The sequence below is a fragment of the Pyxicephalus adspersus genome, chromosome 5, assembly GCF_032062135.1.
Source record: "Pyxicephalus adspersus chromosome 5, UCB_Pads_2.0, whole genome shotgun sequence".
NCBI lineage: Eukaryota > Metazoa > Chordata > Amphibia > Anura > Pyxicephalidae > Pyxicephalus > Pyxicephalus adspersus.
Genome location: NC_092862.1, coordinates 142,081,841 through 142,102,985, shown reverse-complemented (window position 1 = coordinate 142,102,985; position 21,145 = coordinate 142,081,841). Strand labels below are relative to the sequence as shown.

The 21,145-nt window shown below is 39.7% G+C and overlaps 1 protein-coding gene across 2 annotated transcripts in view; it reads left to right on the top strand.

Moving 5' to 3' along the window:
- Positions 1-21,145, top strand: part of CRPPA (CDP-L-ribitol pyrophosphorylase A) — a 109,407-nt gene that overhangs the window by 31,817 nt on the left and 56,445 nt on the right. For both annotated transcript variants that reach the window (XM_072412957.1, XM_072412959.1), the window contains exons 4-6: positions 1,640-1,744; positions 2,878-2,923; positions 15,892-15,989. In XM_072412957.1, coding sequence (XP_072269058.1) covers positions 1,640-1,744; positions 2,878-2,923; positions 15,892-15,989 — 249 coding nt within the window. The remainder of the gene's footprint in view (positions 1-1,639; positions 1,745-2,877; positions 2,924-15,891; positions 15,990-21,145) is intronic.

The following is a 21,145-nucleotide window of genomic DNA, read 5'->3' as shown; positions in this document are numbered from 1 at the left end:
GTTGCTATATTTTACAGTGAGCCATACTCAGCATATTCGCTTTTTGGGCATGAACTAATTCCAAGGCAGGTGGGGAGGTGGACATTATTGAAGTGTGTCTGGGGGAATTTGTGCCCGTTCAGTCAAAACAACATTCACAAGGTCAGGTAATGATGTTGCGTGAGCAGACCTGGTTCGAACTCAGCATTCCATTAAATCCCAAAGGTGTTAAGTAGCATAGGGGTCAGGGCTTTTTGCAGGCCACACAAGTTCCTCTACGTTAGTCTGGTCATATCATGTCTGTACACAGTGGCACAGTTATGCTGGAGCAGAAAGGGGCCTTCCCCAAGCTGTGAAAGCACCTAAAATTTCCTGGAATTGTCTGAAATGTCTTTGTATGCTGTAGCATTAACAGAACCTAATCCACATTTTGTTTTGGCCATATAGTTTACATGCATAAGGGCAGCTATACTGGTTTATATATGCAGCCTAATCTCCCTGTTGAGCTGTGCTCTACCTCTCCTCTTTCTAATTATAAGTCTATGGCTCAGGTCTGTCTGGTTGGAGCAGAACACCAGTAGGAATGTCTATTCATAATAAACATACGTGATGCCAAATTTGGAGCATATTTACCTTATTTTAACCTGGAAAGGGGACTAAAGGGCCTGGATAGGTCCACAAGTAATTGTGTTGCTGCAGATTTGTAGCTCATTATTTCCGATCCAGGCCCGGAGTGTCCTGGAAGTAATGGGTGAGCCAGGCTCAAGGCCAGAACTTTAAGATGGCTTTGGAGCAACTGGGCATTGATAATTAAATGGCACATCTCTACGAAACACGGGGAGATGGAGTCTGAGTCTAGGTGGACAGGCTGTGTGTAGCCTGGATGCTGAGAGATCCCAGGAGGTTTCGCAAAGTTTAGGTCTTGGTGACCAACAGCTCTATACGGGGCACCAGAGGGAGAGAGCCAGGAGGCTAAATTTGTGTTATTTTCAGGTCAGATTATGATGTTGCTCATCCTCTGCAAGGAAAAACTTAGGATTTATATGTTCCGTTTACATGGTTTGGAATAAATAAAAGTGGAGTGCCCTGAATTTTGAACTGAAGTCTGAAATACTTTCTGCAATTAGTGCATTTGATGCTAATTCCCACACAATATAAATATCACTTACAAATAAAAACATTATAATAATTTCTTATAAGAGTAAAGAGTGTGCTACTGGACCGCCCGGCCTGAATGTAGTCTCCTTATCACACTCCTCCTCTTCTTCATTTCTTTATTGGAGTTGGGTCCAGTCCAGCTCCATTCCGGAGAGTGTCACAGCTTTCTTAGGCTTGATGGCATTCCTCCTCATTTTGTGACAATGTTTGGACCTGGTAAATGGCCAGTAGGGCCCAAACACCAAATTTGTGCAGGAGTTCACCAGTTGCACTAGTAGAGCAATGGATTTGATGAGGCTGCACTGTTATAGTGAAAAGCAGTGGGTCAGGGATGGCTAGCAAATAAACTAAAAAAAGAAAGACGAAAAAGACAAAAGCAAAGTTGCATAGCTTTGAATAAACTGGAGGTCTCAATGACAGGGTCTCTTTTTGGGTAACTGAGAACTACATTTCTTTTTTTTTCCAGCTGTTTACGTCATTTTTGTTTGTTTTCTGCCAACAGTGCACTGACTACGACCTGGATTTTGGCACAGAGTGCTTACATTTGGCCCTGGAGTACAGTAAAGTCAGAGCGAAGTTAGTGGAAGGCCCCCCTGATCTGTGGAAGGTAAATACAACTTTAGTGGAGGTGATCTTACATTAAATGTTTGAGTTACACTTAAGTACTGCAAACACACGGCCGTTCAGCCAGCGGGCAGTCGCTGCCGCCTGGAGCACCTTACTAAGCTTCGTTTGCAGAAGATTTACAAAACACTAATTGGGCGGCTGATTTGTTTTGGTGTAAGATTTAGGCAGTTACACATTTTGTGGTTAACTGTGTGCAAACGACCACCATGGAGAGGTGAAGATCGGGCGAGGCTGCTTTCAGTCTGGTAGGTCTGTCTCTTCTCTCTATGCTGGGTCTTCAACAGTTTACTTTAAATGAAAAAAAAAACAAAACTGATGGCATCAAACTGGCAATGTTGCAAAAATGCTATATTATATGTGGGATGTGGGATTTCAAATGCTGCAAAAGTGCTGATGCATTTTATATATGGGCAGCATGGTGGCTCAGTGGTTAGCACTCTGGCCTTTGCAGTACTGGGTCCCAGGTTCAAATCTCAGCCAGGACTCATCTGCATGGAGTTTGCATGTTCTCCCCGGGTTTGCTTGGGTTTCCTCTGGGTACTCAGGTTTACCCCCACATTCCAAAAGCATGCAGTTAGGTTAATTGGCTTTTCCTCAAAAATGTACCTTAGATTGTGATGACATGATAGAATGACATATGACCATAATAGGGTCGTTAGACTGTGAGTGCCTTTGAGGGACTACTAGTGACATGACTATGGACTTTGTAAAACGCTGCATAATATGTCGGCGCTATATGAATACTGTGTAGTAAGAGTAGTACAGAGGAATAATTTCAGTACAGGAGCAGAGCCTGTACAACGACTTAAAAGAAGTCAGTAGTTCAGCAATGAGGCCAGTTCAAAAAAGAAAAAAAAGTCTATACATAGAGATGCCTGAAGGTTTTCCAAGATGATAAAAATATTATATAGGACTCTTTGGGACCTAATAGAGTTCCTTTTCTATACTGCCTCTTTCTGATGAACTGTGAACGTGGTGCCGCTGCTTGGATAAATGGCAGATTGAATGAATTATAGCTATTGCTGTCAATAGAGAGTGCTGCTCTGGGCAATCACTTTATTGGCATATAATCTCTTCCTGTGCTGTAATTAACGGCTTGCATTTATTCACTAGGTGACCTACAAGCGAGATTTATACACAGCTGAGTCAATTATTAAAGGTAAGTGTGTCTTTTTATGATGTTTTTATAGGTTGTTAACAGGGATGTGTGTTCTAATTAACTCTTTAATGGTATATGTTTGTTCAATCCGATAGAGGGAGTGGGAATGGAGCCATGAGGTCACTACCTTATTATGAGCTTATTAAACCTGAAAGGAATTTAGCATTGATAAAGTTTTGTTTGGGTCATTAACACCTTTCTGGCTGAGAGAATGTTCTGCATTGCTTACATAGAGTAATTCTCAGGGGGGTTTACTTACAAAGTTTTCCAGCATTGACCTGAAATTAAAAAACGAACATTTACTTAGGTATAGAGGGCATCTAGAAAGGGTTATTGTTTCATTTGTAAAAAACAAAATACCCTTTGTCTAGATCATGAGAATTTTCACTTCCTGTGCATAGGCATTCCTTTATTATCAGCCTCATATGTGCAATGTGAGATCGTCTAAGGCTTTGCTGCCAATTTGGAGTGAGATTTAGCGATGCCACTGCTTTGCTGCTCACTGTTCTCATTGCCGGAGAGGAAGCTGTAACTGAAAACCTGTAGTGCAAGAACTTCATCTATTCTTTAGATCTGTGTTTTTTACATATTTCTTGCTGCTTTTAAATTATTCAGCCACCAGACATTAGACCACCAGAGGACACCTGGCATGAAGAAGCAAAGCCCAGCTTCTTAAAAACAGCTGCTTCCATGTAGTGAAGTGATTCTCAACCAGGGTTCCTCCGGAGGTTGCTGGGGGTTCCTTGAGCAATGAGCAGTTTGCACCTCTCAGGTCAGTTTAAGTGACACCAATGATCTTTTTGGCTATCTGTAAGGGTGATATTCTTCCCACTTATTCTACTGACCACCACACTGATGTACTGTGAACTGTGGATATAGTAATTATAGAAGGGGTTCCCCCAAGACATGAAAGTTAATTCAAGGGTTCCCCTTGTTAAAAAGGTCAAAAAAGGTTGTTCTAGGTCAATGACATAACATAACATAACATAAGTTATCAAGCAGGTGAAAGCTCTGCACCTTTAGGAACAAATCTTTGGAGGTATCACAATTTTTTTTTTATTGTTCTCTTTAAAATAAACCTGCTCAGGGAAAAGAAAATTTGAACATAAAGTCAATGCACAATGGAATGACGGCCATTTGTCTCCCCCAGGGGTTCATGTGACGGGTAATATTTAAATGAAAGCTGCAAAGTAAAAAAGACTGAAGCAAAAGCTTAATAAATTTTTTATGACTGGCCCCAGATCTACCTGAACGTATATTATTATATATATTATATTAAGTCATAGGGACCCTATTAATATCATTTTTTTTCCTGGAAAATCATAATGTTTAGACTATTGGGGTAATGTCATGTGAAACAAGCACTTGGTCTACCTTGGGAAGTTTTTTTATGTTTTATGTCTTCTGTGACCTGTGTGGCCCACAACTAATCTTTGACCTGAAATGGTATATCCTAGGGCTGTGTTTTGTTGAACTTTTAAGTCTTGACGACTTCTTTGTTCCCCCCTACGCCTTCTAATTGCCTGTTCTGAGTGACATCTCTACCACTTCAAAAGTTTTTATCTTTAAAACTCTTACCTTGATTTTTGATGACAGACTGGCAGCATCCCACTGATTTGGCCATATGGGTGTCTTTAATTTGATCTTTGTTTGTCCAATATGGACATGCTTCATTTATTCCTCCACCTGAAAAATGCGATTAGTCCGCGGACATACGTCACCGATAGCATTAACCTCACAGGTAGAGCCAATGGTGTCCATTTTTCCTTTACTTAAAGCTGAACTCCTGGGTTAAATAAAGAACAATTGTAGTTCTTCAAGGCTAAATGCTTTTTTAGGTCTAAGGTGGATGTAAACAGCATATTTACTTAATTCACTCTTTTCCCCGGCAGCCTGTGCATCTCCTTTTTTCCTACAACCGCTTGTGGTTGTGGATGGGCCCTCAGTTTTCTCCATTATAATGCAGGATCATTGCTCCTGCATTGTAGGCGATGATGTCAGGTCCTGCATGGAGGCCCAGGGCAACTTCCAACTGCATGCAGCAGGAGCTTTGTACATCCACCAAGACCTCATTGCATTGATGAGCACCACTCCTAGATCTGGGCTTTCTTTTTTATCTGCTCCTCCACATTGGTCAGCTTTTCAGCTTTTGTTGTTTTGTCATGTGTTCTTATTTTATTTATTTTCTTTTTAGAAGATTCTTTTTCTTTTTTGCTTTCCTTTTTTTTGGAAACTGGGAATAATGAGTAGCTGGAGGGATAGTGCTGGTTGCTGAACATGATTTAACAAACAGCAGGTTTATGTTCTTTCCAGTTTAAAGGGAAACCATAATTATTTTGTCTCATATTTATTTTAAGGTAATTAGCATTGTATGCAAACTCATACAATGCAAGGAAAAAAAAAACGGAAGATTCACATTATCTAAAGCAGCGGTCACCAACCAGTGGTCCGTGAAAAATTTTAGTGGACCACACAAAAAAATTTGGACATTAATAAAATATTTTATTATTAATATTAAAACATAAAAATTGCAAATACATTCCTATATTTTGAATGACAATTTTCGCCTTTATATTGCAGTACATTCACGAACTGTACTAGAGATGGAAAAACAAGGGAGGCGCAGAGTGACGTCAGTGTAGTATGATGTTGTATAAGGCAACCGAGCCGTATGCTTCAGTATTGTTTCCACCATTACAACAATCACCCCGCTCTGCCAATACCGATTCTCATTCGATTGTTTTATTTTATTTGTTAATATTTCTCGGATGCTCTTTTAGGTAAGTATGACCTTAGCTGTGTATTTTCTATAACGTATATAATCATATACATATATTGTTATATTTAATGGCATCAAATAGTTTGACTTTGTTACCTATCATTTCTTGTTTGGTCTTAAAATGAAATAAACCCATAATGAGTGAGAAAAAGCAAACCAATATTTTGCATTTCTTTAGTAATACCAAAGATAATACAACTAATGATAATAGTAAAGCTACGTACACACTTCCAATTATTATCGTTGGAAAACGAACGACGAACGTTCATGCACGATATATACGAACTATCGTATAGCACCGATCCTGCACATAGAGTTAACGACATGTGATTGTACACACAATAGATACAATCGTTTGAGCGATAGAGGAACTATGTGCACGACAGGAAAGTGAACGGACGTTCGTTCATCACGCATGCTCTGAACATGGACGATCAACGAACGACCGTACACACGAACGATGTTCAACGATTGTCGTCCAATCCGATCCGTCGGTCCGGTCGTTCGTTTCCAGCGACTTTCCTCGTTCGTCGGCGTCGTTGGTTACTTTTTTACGAACGATTTTTTGCCCAATGGATCGTTCGTCGTTCGATTGGAACGATAAAAGTGTGTACGCACCTTAACAATAGTAATACTTCACTTAACCGTGAGCTGATCAATGAATCAGAGCCTCCACAGTCCCTTGTCAGCACCATTAGGAAGATCATTATTTTATAAATGCATTTATCTTTTTATATAAATTCATATGAATGGTCTGCGGGGTTTAAAATGATTAATTTAGTGCTCCGTGAGGTCCAAAAGGTTGGCGACCATTGATCTAAAGAACACAAACTTGCTAAATCAGCCTTTTTCCTACAACCACTTGTGGGTGGACCCTCAGTGTTGTTTATTACAATGCAGGACCATTGCCTCCTGTATTGTAGGGAATTATGTCAGGTCCTGCATGTCAGCCTTTCTTGATGTTTTTAAAAATGGAGCAACCCTTGAAAATACTTTTAGGTCTTCGGGGAACCCCTTTTATAGTTATAATATCCACAGCTCACAGTGCATTAGTGTGGTGCTCAGTGGGAAGAATGCCTCTTACATTGCTGGCCATTGGGAAGAATGTCACCCTTACAGATAGACAAAAAGATCATTGGTGTCACTTACACTGACCTGAGAGTCACAAACTGCTCATTGCTCAAGGAACCCCCAGCAACCTCTGGAGGAACCCTGGTATGGAAACACATTGTCAAAGGTTCACTTTAAGCTTTGTTACACATGAATATCTGTGACACAGATCACCTAAAATTTTTATATTAACGTTTAAAAAGACTGGAACCCTTGTGAGGATGCTACTTTTATCCTTAACCCTTTATCTTTTTTTTCTGTTGACCGTTGTGCAAACTGTTACATTTGGCAGCAGAGGGGAAGCCAATTGTTCCAATGGGGACACCTGTGCCAGTGAAAACTGTAATAGAGATTCCTCTAACTTGAGATTTCCTTTTACTTTTCATCTCTGGGCCAGAAAGAGAAATTTACCCAATGGTAAATAAAAAAAAATGTGTTTTTTACACTCCACTAAACATTTTGACTTTATATATACTTTAAGGATTCTAAAAATTATATATTGCTTTACTCTCTTCTTTAAAAAAATTGTCTAATCGTGCGTAAAGACGAGAAGCTTTAATCAGCCAGAGCCTTGCTCCTGTATTTAACTGTAAATGTTTGCTGATAAAGAAATGCGATGAAAGTAGTTTTATCACACGGTGCAGGTCTCTACACGTTCCCGCAGGAAGATTGCTAAGTGTTGCGGAAGTTTGTGTAAGCTTTGGGTGACCTTTGTGAGCACACAGTGGGATAAGCTGAAAGAGAGACAAAAGTCGCTGGGGGAAAATCTGAGAGACGGAGAAATGTGTTGAGGAGATTGACAGTTCATTTGTCAGCGGCTTGTCATGGTTACTTGACTTGCTATGAGCTGAAAGATTGGCATCATCATTTTTTTTTTTTTACCTACAGCAAAGATATGATATAGGTAGGAAAGTTATTTTAGTCTTGTTTGGTCAGTAGATTACCTGCATCCTTATTATGCGGAAAGATGTTTAACAGTGCACTACAGTCTAAAATGATTGGCTGATTGGAATGTGGGGTGAGAGCTGGAGAATACCTGGGAACCCCAATGCTTGAGATCACCTAGTGAATGGTAACCTGCGGTCCTGGGAACACCTTTGCTGGAAAATGTTATTATGCAAGCTCGGTAGTCCCAGCCACACCCACTGCATGGTCTTCTAGAAAACATTTACTATTATATGTTCCACAAAGTTTTCTGGTGTAAAGCAGTGTTAGAAGTGCCATAGAGCTCTGGCTGTAACACTCTCTCTGGCACAGCGCCTCAGAATCTATGACACTTTCGACATTACTTTACACTACAAAACTTTGGAACTAAATGAGCCTATATTTTGCTATGAGGTGTCCCTTTTAGGAAGTATCTCCAGCCAACTACAAAACCTAACACTCCCCATAAGTCCCCTGAGGAATCCTGTAGGCGAAACGTGTCGGGATACAAGATGTTATACCTATGTATTTTTTACAATTCAAAGATTAGGGATACTCTGTATAGATACAAGGTCTCATCTCCCATGGAGTTTGAAATGGGAGTGACCAAGCTGTTCTATTCATTTATGTTACATAAACATTGAACAGTTTATCTTATTTTGATTTATTACATTTGTGTTTGCCTTGAAAACCCCCAGCATTCTCTTCCCTGTTTTTTCATACCTGGGTTGAGTAAATCATAGAAAAACATAAGAGTATATTAAAAAGATAAAACCATAATGTAGGATAAAAAGATACACAAAGTAAACTTGGGTTCTAGGATACACTACCTTGCATTATTGACTCCCAGTGGACTGAAGCTGGAGACTTGCAACTCTTTCATGTGATTACAGCTGTGGGTTTTTTTATATTAGTTAATTTTTTTATCTTGTGTTTGTATATAAACACACATTTACACATTAAATAACTGTGTACTGATCTGTCATAATCATAGTAAATCTGGATCAGGGCATGGTGAGCATCCCCAGGGAACAAAAGGATTGGATAGTTTAGAAAATCTTGCTTGACCCCTGTTATTTGCAGGACTGTCTCCGAATAGCTTCTTCTTCTCTCTGTTTTATTCCCCTAACTAAGAGCTTTCATGGGACTGGAGGGCATTTGTTTGGGGCAGAAGCTGGCTCAGGAGATAATAGGATTCCTGGACATATGGTGAGGTCACATATCTACGGCCAGCTCTGTTCTGAATATTTTTGTTCTTGATTGCATAGAATGCCCCTGGCAAAGGACATAGAGAGGAAGAATATCCTTGTGGTTGTTTGACACATTCATCAACTTCAGTTGCCAATTGCCCTGAGTGCTTGTTATGTCACATTGCATATCCTGCTCCATTGAAGATTTGGAAGCACCACATATGGAAAGACACCGGAATTCCATTCAAGGCTTCCTGGCTTAAAGTACTAACTGACATATATTTTGTTTGAGCACTGAATATTAAGAACAGTTGACACATCTTCTACTTTTTCAATTGTTTTCATCCATTCTTCCAATTAAGTTCTTCTGCTCTCCTCTTTGAGCCACCCACTGCCTATATGTGCTACCCCTAGCGTCGGCATTATATAATTGCCAAGGGACCATGCCTGCAGAAGGAGCTTTGGCAGGACTGCTTGTAATCCTCACCAGGGTGACAACGCAGCTTTGAAACAGTTGTCACACCATAACAGTAATTTCTTGGACAAGGACCTTTATGGCAGGATCACCTGGTTGTATCCCAATGAAAACTGTAGACTAATCTCATATGTTATTGTAGTGATTGACATTAGATCTGCTTTAAAATTCAGTTTACAATGGATAGGCCATTGCAGAATTTATTTACATTGACAGCCATTTTTTATTGTGATTGTATGCATGCCTTATCTATACAAAGAGTTTAGTGCACATGTTGTTGTAGTGTGGACAGGTGTGGAAGTCCTCTTGTTAGGTGAGCAGCCTGCGGATAGCGTGTGTTTATCGTTCTCTGTAATTGAAGGTGAATACATTGATGTATTGGTGTAAGAGTGACAGAACAATTCCCCTTTCTTCACGTGGGAAGAGTCCCTTGAATAGCAGCCAATTATTCCAGGTGCTCAAGACATGTCTAAATCTGTGCACGGGCACTGAATTATTGTCGTTTGAAACAATTGTTTCTGATCGTTTCGGCTGACAGATTTACAAGCGATCACCGAGCAAAGTCTTCATTTCCATGGAGGATGCGCTGGAGGCTCCGGGCTGTGAGGGACTTTTTAGTGTTTGGTCATTTAGTGAACACCCGTGCTAGATTTCCATTGAAATTCTGGGCCTATACAGATCTTCAAGAGGCAAGACAAGATCTGAGGTCAGCAAAAATGAAGAACAACACCACTAGGAACCATTTCCACCCGATCCAAACACCATGACATGACCCTTAGAATTCTAGGGAGGCAGAATTCTCTAGAATGGAGTACCTATAGATACATGCAGACAATGCAGGCACAATTTGTATGCTGGGCAATGTTTCCCACTATGGGCAAGGGGTTAATATTTGTTGTTCAAGGGGGAGAGACGTCCATGGTGGCTCAGGTGGAAGACATTTGCAATAGCAAGGACAGTTTATCTCAGACAGTTGGTGCATTCCACAAAAAGATAAGGCTCAGACAAACCAACAAATTTACAGGGCTGGAATGGCCTAAGGCCATGGCAGATGTTGGAGAATGGACAGGAAAGAAAAGGCATGTATGCAAAGATAGCACAAGTACGTGCTCACAGTATGTTAAAGTTTATCCAAACCATGGAAAAAATGTAATACATTGCACCTTGGAAGCCTATTGCACCTTGGATGTAGTGGTTGCATCCATATTCATTTGTTAGTTTCATCCCTTTCTTTTTGCATTATGTCTTGCTTTATACAACACTACGTGCTGTAGATTAAGAACACCAAGCCATTGCCTTGCATTGTTAGCCTGCCCTGTGAACTCCATTTGGCTGTTGGGCCACCTGAAACGTTGCAGCGGATTCACATACACGCTCCTATCATCTCTTGTCTGAACTACTGTAACATCCTCCTCTCTGATATTCCACTAACCCAACTCTTTCCTTTACAATCTATTATGAATGCTGCAGCCAGACTCATACATCCTTCCCACCTACCTACCCCATACACAGCCTTCCCACCTACCTACCCCATACACAGCCTTCCCACCCACCTACCCCATACACAGCCTTCCCACCTACCTACTCCATACACAGCCTTCCCACCTACCTACCCCATACACAGCCTTCCCCACCACTCCTCTTCTCTCTTTGTAGTTCTCTTCATTGCCTTCCATTTCACCTTAGAATCAAATTTAAGGTCCTGTGCTTTGGCCTCAAATCCCTCCACAGTTCTTGTCCCACTTACCTTTCTGACCCCCCTGGCCACTCTCTTCGCTCCTCCAATGCCCTACTAATGACTTTACTCATAACCTCATCACCTGTCACGGCTCCAAGACTTTTCTAGAGCTGTCCCGACTCTCTGGAATGGTCTTCCTCGTCCTATTTGGCTTGTTCCTACTTTCTGCTCCTTTAAAGAAACCTCAAAACCCAACGCTTCAACCTCACCTACCCGTCTTCTTCTGTCTCCTAAACCCTCACTACTTCCCACCATTCCATATCCCCCTGCTATTGTGTGATACTTCCCCTACCTCTTAGATTGTAAGTTCTTCAGGGCAGGGTCCTCTCCTCCTCCTGTGTCACTGTCTGTATCTGTCTGTCATTTGCAACACCTATTTATTGTACAACGCTGCGTAATATGTTGGCGCTATATATATCCTGTATAATAATAAAGAAATCTGTATATATTGAGGCCTGATATAGTTGAGAACATAAAACAGAACTGGATTCCTTACTAGATCAGTGACTCTGAAAATATTAAAGCTATAGGGTTGCTTTAACAGTCAAGCATCTAGAATGGACGGCTTTGGACGCGATGGTGGTGCAGTGCATATTCTTCCTATGTAAAGCACCCCAAGCACAGTCCTCCCGGAAAGTGGTTTAGGAACCAGTAAAGAATAACAGCAAACAGAGGATAATAAGTAACACATTACGGGGTTCTTCAGGAATGCATCATTGGGGGGAGGGTGGCCGATCCTTCTGAGCTGGTAAAAATATAAGCAGCTTTGTTAATTTTTGTCCTGCAAACAAGCCATGCTTCCTGCTTTACATATTAAAGATTGTATAATTGCCTTTTGTCCAGGAGAATCACAATGAAACATGCTGGGTCTGTGTACAGGTAATCCCTGCAGGAAATCTACGTATCTATTCAGCTGAGGATTTACCTGGGACTGTACAACTAGGAAAAAACAGATTCCGAGAACTTTAAAGTGCACCTGTCACTGGAGCTCTGTTGTCCTGTTCAATAAAGGCATTATAATGCAATGTAAAAACCATGCAGATATAAAGTTTCAGTTCAATTCATTGCAATTTATCCTAGCTCTGATAAAGGGGGCCCTGAAGCCAATAGTTATATCCACTGAACCCTAAATAATGATATTTTTTGGATCCAAATTGGCAGAATAGCAGTTTCATCTTTATTCTTTCTTCTTGTCTGTGCCTGGGAAGATTTGCTCATTTTTTATCCTACTTTTTAAATGGGAAGTAGGGGAATTATTCCTTAATGGGATCACAATTAAGAGTTTTCTCCACAGATATTTTTTTTAAGTTGGGTGGGAAGAAGCTGTAGTCAGGTGGTTAAAAAGAGAGTAGGGCAACACTTGACAAATTTAATGTTCCCAGTTGTTGTCGGCTTTTTATTGCTTCCCTATACTTTGTTCCAACTTTTTAATGTCCATCCCCTTAGTATGTCCCCGTTTTTCCATTGTCTTTGTATTTTGCACAAACTGTCCATTCTCCTTGTAGTGTTACCTATCTTTTCAGTAACCACCCAGAAACAGCTGGGTGGTTACAGAAAAGTGCAGGGTGGTGTGTCCAGCTAAAAGGGGCTGAGGAGAATGGTTGTTCCCACAGCTGGCAACTTGAACAATCACACTCCAATGACAACTGGGCAGGTTCTTCTTCTGTAAGTAAGAACCAGTGCCCCCATTAAACCAGAGTACCTGGAGAATACCCATCCAAACATGGGGAGAACCTGCAAACATCATGCAGATAGTGTCATGGCCGAGATTTCAACCTGGGACTCAGTGCTGCAAAGGCCAGAGTTCTAACCACTGAGCCAGCGTAAATGAGGAATAACCGTAATTCACATTCATGCAAGTTCATTTATTCCAACACCAAGGTATGTTGCATGTGTAGCATAGCCTAGATTCTTAAAAGATTGCAAACAAGTGAGTATTTTTTTTATTGTTGCAGATGTAACAGCATGCCTTGCCTGCCATACAGAGCTGCCTCCTCGCAATCATTAACATTTTTTTAGACGAGTTCCTCTTGAACTTTTTACATTCTCAGAGTTTGACATGCAGCTAAACGACTTCACACATTTGACATTTTTGACAATTTGGGTCAGGATGACAATAAACCGGACGTAGGTTGTTTCATTGTGCAGAGAGCGTAACATGCCTCGAACCGCAAGTGCGGAAAGAAGAGGAAGGACCGAGTTTTTTTTCCTTTTGTAGGTTGAATTTTGAACTGATAAGAGAATATGGACGTGAGTCAGAGGCCCATACCTTGCCTGTAGACAGTCTTAGAAAACTGTTTGCCTAGATTAAGCTAGGAAGTTTTATGGAATGTGCCTATTGGTTAACAAAAAAAAAAAAAAAATTAAACTATTGGTAAGACATTGTTGGGACGTCTGCAGCTTTTGTACGTCTGGACATGTAGGATAGGCTTGGGTGGGCTCGACAAGTTTCTGCGATGGAGTTTTCATTCTTGCTGGGTAAAGTCAGTGGGGTTTTGTAATGTGTACAAACTCTTAAGCAAACAAGACCTGAGTTTGGCTTTATTATTTTATTTTTTTTTCAATCCCAGATTGGTGTACCGGAGTCACAGCTGGGAAAACTCGAGTTCATTTTTTACTTTTTTTTATTAATACAGATTGTGACGGCGTGTTAAATAATTAAAAGCAACAACTTAAATTTCTTAAGGCTTCTTGATGTTTTTGACAGCTTCACTCGTCTCCCACTTTGAGTGTGTAAACGATCGCATGCAACATCAAAGCCGGGATTAATGGTGAATCTTATGTGGGTTTTTCATGCAGTTGGGTGATTGCACGGGTGAAGCATTAATCCAAATTTTCACAAGTTTAGTTAGCTGAAGATGACAAAAAACACATTATCTATCTGTGCATATTATTATGTACTTTATAAGGTAAACCTATTGTTACTATTAAAAGCCAGAAGGGGATTTATGTGGCTGCAACTCAAGGAATTCCATTAAAAAAGCTACACAATGGGCCTGATTTTTTAAAGCTCTCTAAGGCTGGAGAGGATACACTTTCATCAGTGAAGCTGTGTGATCCAGCAAACCTGGAATGGATCTTATCAAGGATTGGAAAAAGTTGCTAACACATAGCAAATGACTTTTAAGAAATTCATTCCAGGTTTGCGGGATCACCCAGCATCACTGATGAAAGTGTATCTTCTCCAGCCTTGAAGAGCTTTAATAAATCAAACCCTATATGTATATTGGAGCTGATTTCCCTACAATGGATTTGGATTTCTGTTCATCCAGCTCAAGGATTTGCCACACAATGATTCTCTAATAGTATAGTGCAGCAGTGCAGGAAATCTGATATTTATATGCTGCAGTTCAGTAAAAAAAAACTTGCTGGTCTTGCATGCATCGTTTGCCTGGACAGTGAAAAGGGGAAGCAGCAGACAGATGAACTTATCTCTCATTTACTCTTCTATCCCCTCCTAATGGCACTTTCCTTGAACTACTGAACACCTGATTGTTTCCTTGTGCTGCTTCTCCAAATCTGAACTCAAAACACTGATGACAAGACAAATTCAGATACTTACACTGTCTGTAAATCCACAACACATCTAACCTAAAAAAGGAAACCAATAGCACCAGGGGACAAAGCTGGGATCCTCAATATTATTATCATTATTTAGCGACAGGATATTACAAAGTCCATAGTCATGTGACTAGCTGTCCCTTAAAGGGTGTCACAATCTAATGTCCTCACCGTAGTCATATGTCATTATCACAGTCTAAAGTCAGTTTTGGGGGGGAAGCCCATTGACCTAACTGAATGTTTTTGGAAGGTCAGAGGAAACCGAAGCACCTGAAGGAAACCCACACAAACATGGGAAGATCCATGCAGATAGTGCCCTGGCCGAGATTCGAACTTGGGACATAGTGATGCAAAGGCCAGCGTGCTAACCACTGAGCTACCGTGCTGGCCTGTGTTTTTATTCTGCCTAAACCAGAAAAAATTAAAAAATATCTGACCTGGATTCTCCAGTAGCTTACAACCTAGGGGGGCAAATTTGGTGCATGATTCCCATCCTTTCTGTGTTTGCAGTGGTGGTGTTGATCACCTTGAGTCAACATGGATCTGATCCATAAGGAATATCTGCAGCACCAAGTGGAACTAAACACATGATACTCACCTGTCCCCTTGCAGGGCGCCGCCATATTTTTTTTCTTCTCTTCCTTGTAGACAATATTCTGGTATCTTAGATTGCCAGGCCGTGTTAGAGTATTCATTCGCGGCACATACAGGTGGAAGCCAGGATTGCTGGCTATCCTGGCATTTAAAGCTGACTTAGATTTTTGCCAAATACCAAGAGCGATCAGGCAGGTAGTGGAGGATTATTGCAGAAGGGACATCACCTGCCTCCTTCTAAAATAACAACCAAGCTTCCTGATCATGTAAAAGTGGACTTTAGTTATGCTTTAAATTCATGTGATAGATTTTAGACTTTTCTAAAATGTAAAAGGTTGAGTTGGAAGAGTTGGGTTCATTTTGAGGTTGCATAATTTTTTTTCAGCTGTGATTACTTTTTGGGTGTGATATATTTTGTGCTAACAAAACTGTTATGGACTATGCCGATTATATTTAGCCAAAAACAACCTGACCATACAGAAGTATCCGACTTTCTGTAATATATCTGCTGACCTATCTGTTTCTTTTTATCATTTAGATAATAAAACTAATATCTTGTCATTTTCTGACCTTTGATTTGTTTTTTTTGTCTTTTAGAGCGCCTGGCTAAACATCTCTGTATTATAACTCATAATAAAGAAGACGCAATTCAGATCGGATTCCTTCTTCATGAATCTCTGAAATCCCAGATAAAGGTAACATAATCCCCAATGTTAATCACGTGTCTCTGCACAAGATACAATAAATCTGGAACTATATTGTAGGCACTAGATTTATTAAACATCTTTGTTCTTTTTGGCTTATTTTGCATGTAGGAATATTTTTCTGATTTTACTGATGCTAAATTCAGTGCTGCATTTCTGAACTTATTGTAACGTTGAGCTGTCATGAGTGTATTGTGATGTACTTGGGGCTTGGGTCATCCTCAGAGAACCCAAATCTGGAGCTTGGGTGGATTGGGATAGAGGAATCTGCATAGATAGTTATAGTAGTGCTATGGTGTTGTTAACTCAACATGTGAATAGTGAAGGTTACCAGGAACCCACCATTTGTTGGCTTTGCCAAATCCGTTATTATTATTATTGTTCAGTATTTATATGGCAGCAACATACTAAGCAGCCATTGTCAGTCCATAGTCATGTCACTGGTTGTCCCTCAAAGTCCCTACCTTAGTCATATGTCATTAACACAGTCTAAGGTCGATTTGGGGGGAAGCCAATTTACCTAACCGTATGTTTTTGTAGTGTAGGAGGAAACCGGAGTACCTGGAGGAAACCCCCACTGGGAAAAGATTCTAACCTGGGACTTAGTGCTGCAAAGGCTATAGTGCTAACCTGAGCCACAGTGCTGCTGAACATTACCTAATCTACACTATATTCAATAGTAGTCAATATTCTTTGGACATCCTTCCATATTACTGGGTTCAGGTGGGTCTTCATTGAAGGGTGTTATAATTGCTACTTTCTACAATGACATTTTAGACAATTATGAATTTGTTTGAGAAAGGCCTTTTTCTATTCTAACTCTTACATCACTTAGCTTAAGAATCATCATTTAACATTGGCCAAAAATTGGTGCAAGTATAAACCTGGAGACAGGGTTTTCGTAAAAAGCCAATAGTGACTCTTTGAGGCCCTCACACGTATTCTTTAAATCACATTGCTTGACTTCTGCTCTCTTCAGCCCTTTAAAATTTCACATATTTTTTAACTAAAAAACATTGCATGTTATATTGTGCTATAAACTTATTATACCATCTAAAAATACTCCACATTTTCCAGATGCAGACAGACTTAATCCCTTTTATTTTAATTATTCGTAGCATAGGCTCGTAAACAGAAAAGCTATGGCCTGCAGCGTGTGAGCTGATTATTAACACAGTTTTATTAATCAGAGTCTGCGTTAAATATGTTTTGCTAAGAAGAGTTCCGAGTATACGGAATGTTTAGCAAAGCAAGAAAGCCCCGGGGCAGTTCTGTTTGGGGAGGTGTGTGTGGCTGCAAAGCTGACTCTTAATAGTTTAATGAGTATCAACTTTTTTCATACTACTATTGGTTTAAAAAGTGATCCTAACATCTGATATTATTAGTATTTATCTTGTGAAGTGCATTCTATGTAATGTATTGGTGTAATACTCCAGTATTAAGTAATTAGAATCTCTGAAGAAGATCACACTACATCCCCTGACAATGATTCTCTCTCTTAAAGTGGCGCCATCTTTGTTCAGCCTTTCTCCAGGGTCAGCATTTACTTCCTAGACCAAAATCTTGGCTTGGAAATCATATAAATCCTGCTACCTATGCACAAATGTCTGACATGGATCAGCTCCTGTTCCAACCGCTCACCTTGTGATTTTTAACAAAGATGCTGTTTGATTACTGGGGGAAGGGAGACTGAGGAAATGTTTCCTTCTGCCTGCAGAAGACTGATGGCATCATGTTAGCCCAGATAAACCCCTAGACAAAACTCCTAATGGCCTTTAAATGCTTTAATAAAAATGCAACCCTTGCTGTGTTTTGGGACATGTTAGGAAATTATTCAAACAGACTTGTAAGGTTATTGAATGTCCCCATTGAAAGAGCGGATCCATGCAGCACCAAATACAGTTTTTTTTATATAAGAAAGCTTAGTAACTTTTTTTGTTGCTGGGAAAACTCAATTGATGGCACCAAAAATGTCTACATCAGTAATATATTAATTATATTAAATATTAAAATATTATTTATAAAAAACCATTGACTAGGATACACAAATATTTCCAATTGTTTTAAAGACCAAAGCTCATTGTTTCTGTATATATCTAAAAAGATATACTGCCAAACATGTTTTATATAACATACAATGCACAGTACAAAATGACATATTAAATCCTGAATCACAAAATACAAAATCACATATTAAACCATAAAAAATAAAAACTTATGTACTCAACAGTACCACTACAAATGATGACGCGTTTCGCAAAACACCATCTGCTTCGTCAGATTCAGGTACTTAAGAGTTGATTGAAAAGAAAAGGGACATGACACTATTAGGGTATAAATGGCATCACACCAAAAAAAAAGTGGAAACCTCTTTATGGTTTCAGTATCCCAAATCTTTGCACAGTTGCTGTTCATCTGGCCCCAAAGTATATATAGCATGCCTAACTATCATTAATCCACATTCACTATACCCAATGTTTAGAAAGGAGATCAACAGTCCCTCGCCAAGCTTGATCCACGTGCAGTGATCAGCGGGTTGCTGGCAAACAGTGAAAGTCTAAACCCACCTGTTACTGCTGTCTGTGTCCCATTTGGGAGATTTCTGCTTGCAGAAAAGGGAGCAAGGGGCAGTGATCCTCCTCTTCCACCAATAGTGACACTTCTTTATGTAGAAACTTTTTAACTTTTTAACTTTGCTGATTTTTTTATTACATGAGAAAGGTTTCTCCTCTCTTCTTGTTGGGACAACAGATGTAAGAACAGGGAGGGCCTGAACCTTGCTGAAAAGCGTTGAACCATGGATACTCGAAGCCCACTAGGGTTCTCACATTCTTTTTTATATCCCTAACATGCCCATAATATTTAAAGTGGAACTTTCATTAAAAAAATGATACTTACCTCTACTTGCACAGTCTTTACGGTTCTTCTGTTACTTAAATGAACAGCCTTCCTACTAATCTATCACTATTATGTATATGTATAGCACTGATGTATCATTCAGCTCTTTACATGTGACTTACAATCTCAACCATGGTCTAGTCAAGTGTCTCCAACCAAGGGCCTGATTTATAAAAGCACTCCAAGATTGGAGAGGATACACTTTTATTGGTGAAGGTAGGTGATCCAACAAACCTGGAATGAATTTCTTAAAAGTCATTTGCTATTTGTTAGCAAATGTTTTCAATCCTGGACCATATCCATTGTTTGATGTTTGATACACCGATGAAAGTGTATCCACTCCAGCTTTGGAGAGCTTTAATAAATCAGGCCAAAAGTCTAAAACTAGTTTGGTCTATCAGTATGGTTTTGGAATGTGGAAAAAAACCCATCCAATCTTAGGAGAACATATCAGCCTATGCATAGCGCCTTGGCTGAAACTTGAACTTCTAGTGCTGCAAGACAAGAGTGCTAGCCATTGAGTCACTGAATCTCTTACAAAGCTTTCATTCTAGATAAACAGCTTATACTGGGTATACATGCTTAAAACTTTCCCACCAAATGGTTGTTTCCAGTGACAGTAGAACAAATGAGCACTGTATAGGCCTTGCTGTTTTGTTTTTAGGGGCGGGGAGGTTGAACCAGAAGGCTCCCGGCTGCATCTTCCCCAATAGAAAACAATAGTGGTCATTCTCTGCTAGGTGTTAGTGATCCATTGATCAACAGATGACATCATGAGACAACTGTACAAATGCTTCACCCATAATGATCACAAACAATTTTTTTTTGGGTTACAAAACTCATATTTTTTTTTGGGTTACAAAAACCATACGAGGCTCTACATTATTTATCATAGATCAAGTCTAACCTATGATTGACAACTCATTGCACGTATCAGACAGAAGACAGACAGAGATTTAAACTGTTTTCATTATAACCGATAAATATGTAGGACTGTCTGCATTTAATTACCGAGACACGAGAAATTGAGAAATCACCAGCTTTTTGCGGCTTCGCTCATTACATTTGACAAGTGTTTCCCGTTAAGTAAAAGCTCTGTGATCACTTTGTAGGATAACCACCCATGCAGCCTCTGGCCAGGGATGGGAATGACATTTACAGAGGCCCAAAATGCCAATTTCATCATCTTTTCCTGCACCTTGTTCTCCTCTCACGTATTCTGTGATTTGTTTTAACAATTAGAACAATGGTGGCAATTATCTGCAGACAGGGATTGGAAGCCTTACCATGAATGTGACATTTTAATCTCCCTTCTCCCGTTTTCCTGACATTCCACAGAGGATCTCTCCTTCTGTCCTCGGGATGATAAAATTGTGACATCTTAAAAGCAGATCCACCCACAGACAAAAGATAGCGCATGCCAGACTTTCTGGCGGTTTTGTGGTGAAACTGTTTCATATAAACAATTCGTAAAACCCATTTTTTTGGTGTGAAAAATATGCTTTTTGTAACAAAGTTTCATTATATAGAGCAATACCTCCAGATTATTTAGTAATAATGATCATATTATAATATAGGAACAGTTAATGTGGAAGATGATGGTCCAAAAGTAGTCACTTCTATAAACTGATTTTGTTGGAGATGTAATTTGGTTACAATCATGCAGATTTTCTGAAAATGCACATAGAGATTGAAAATGACATAAATGACTTGCAATGAGTGTTAGAAAAAAACAGCAACCTTATTGGATGTCTTATCTGTGTGATGGCCCTTTGATTTCTGTATTCTGAAAAATCCATCATTACATAGTATTTGACTTCTGTGATGAATGTGGGTACTCCATTTCCTCTTCTTTTACTTTAAAGGAGGACTTGTGCCATGGAAGCTGTCACAAGGGTTCCCTGTAAGTTCACTATTACTGACTTATCATGCCTTGTAATGCACAAGTATGCACATGTATGGTAGGTATGTTGGAAGCCATCTTTTTAAATGAGCAGGACTTTCCCTCCTGGGGGTCCCATCATAATGACCAGTAAAGAAGCTACAGAAATTGAAAAAACACAGGTCTTCATAATAAAAGAAGTAGCATAGAGATTCTTGCACTATAAGTCCTTAGGTACAGCTTCCTTACCAGCAAGGAGGTCAGTGAACAGAATAGTAGGAAAAGCGCCAAATAACAATTATAATACTTAACAGTAGTAAAGTAATCTTTCTAGCAAATTTACACTTATCCTAGAAATCTTTAGCAT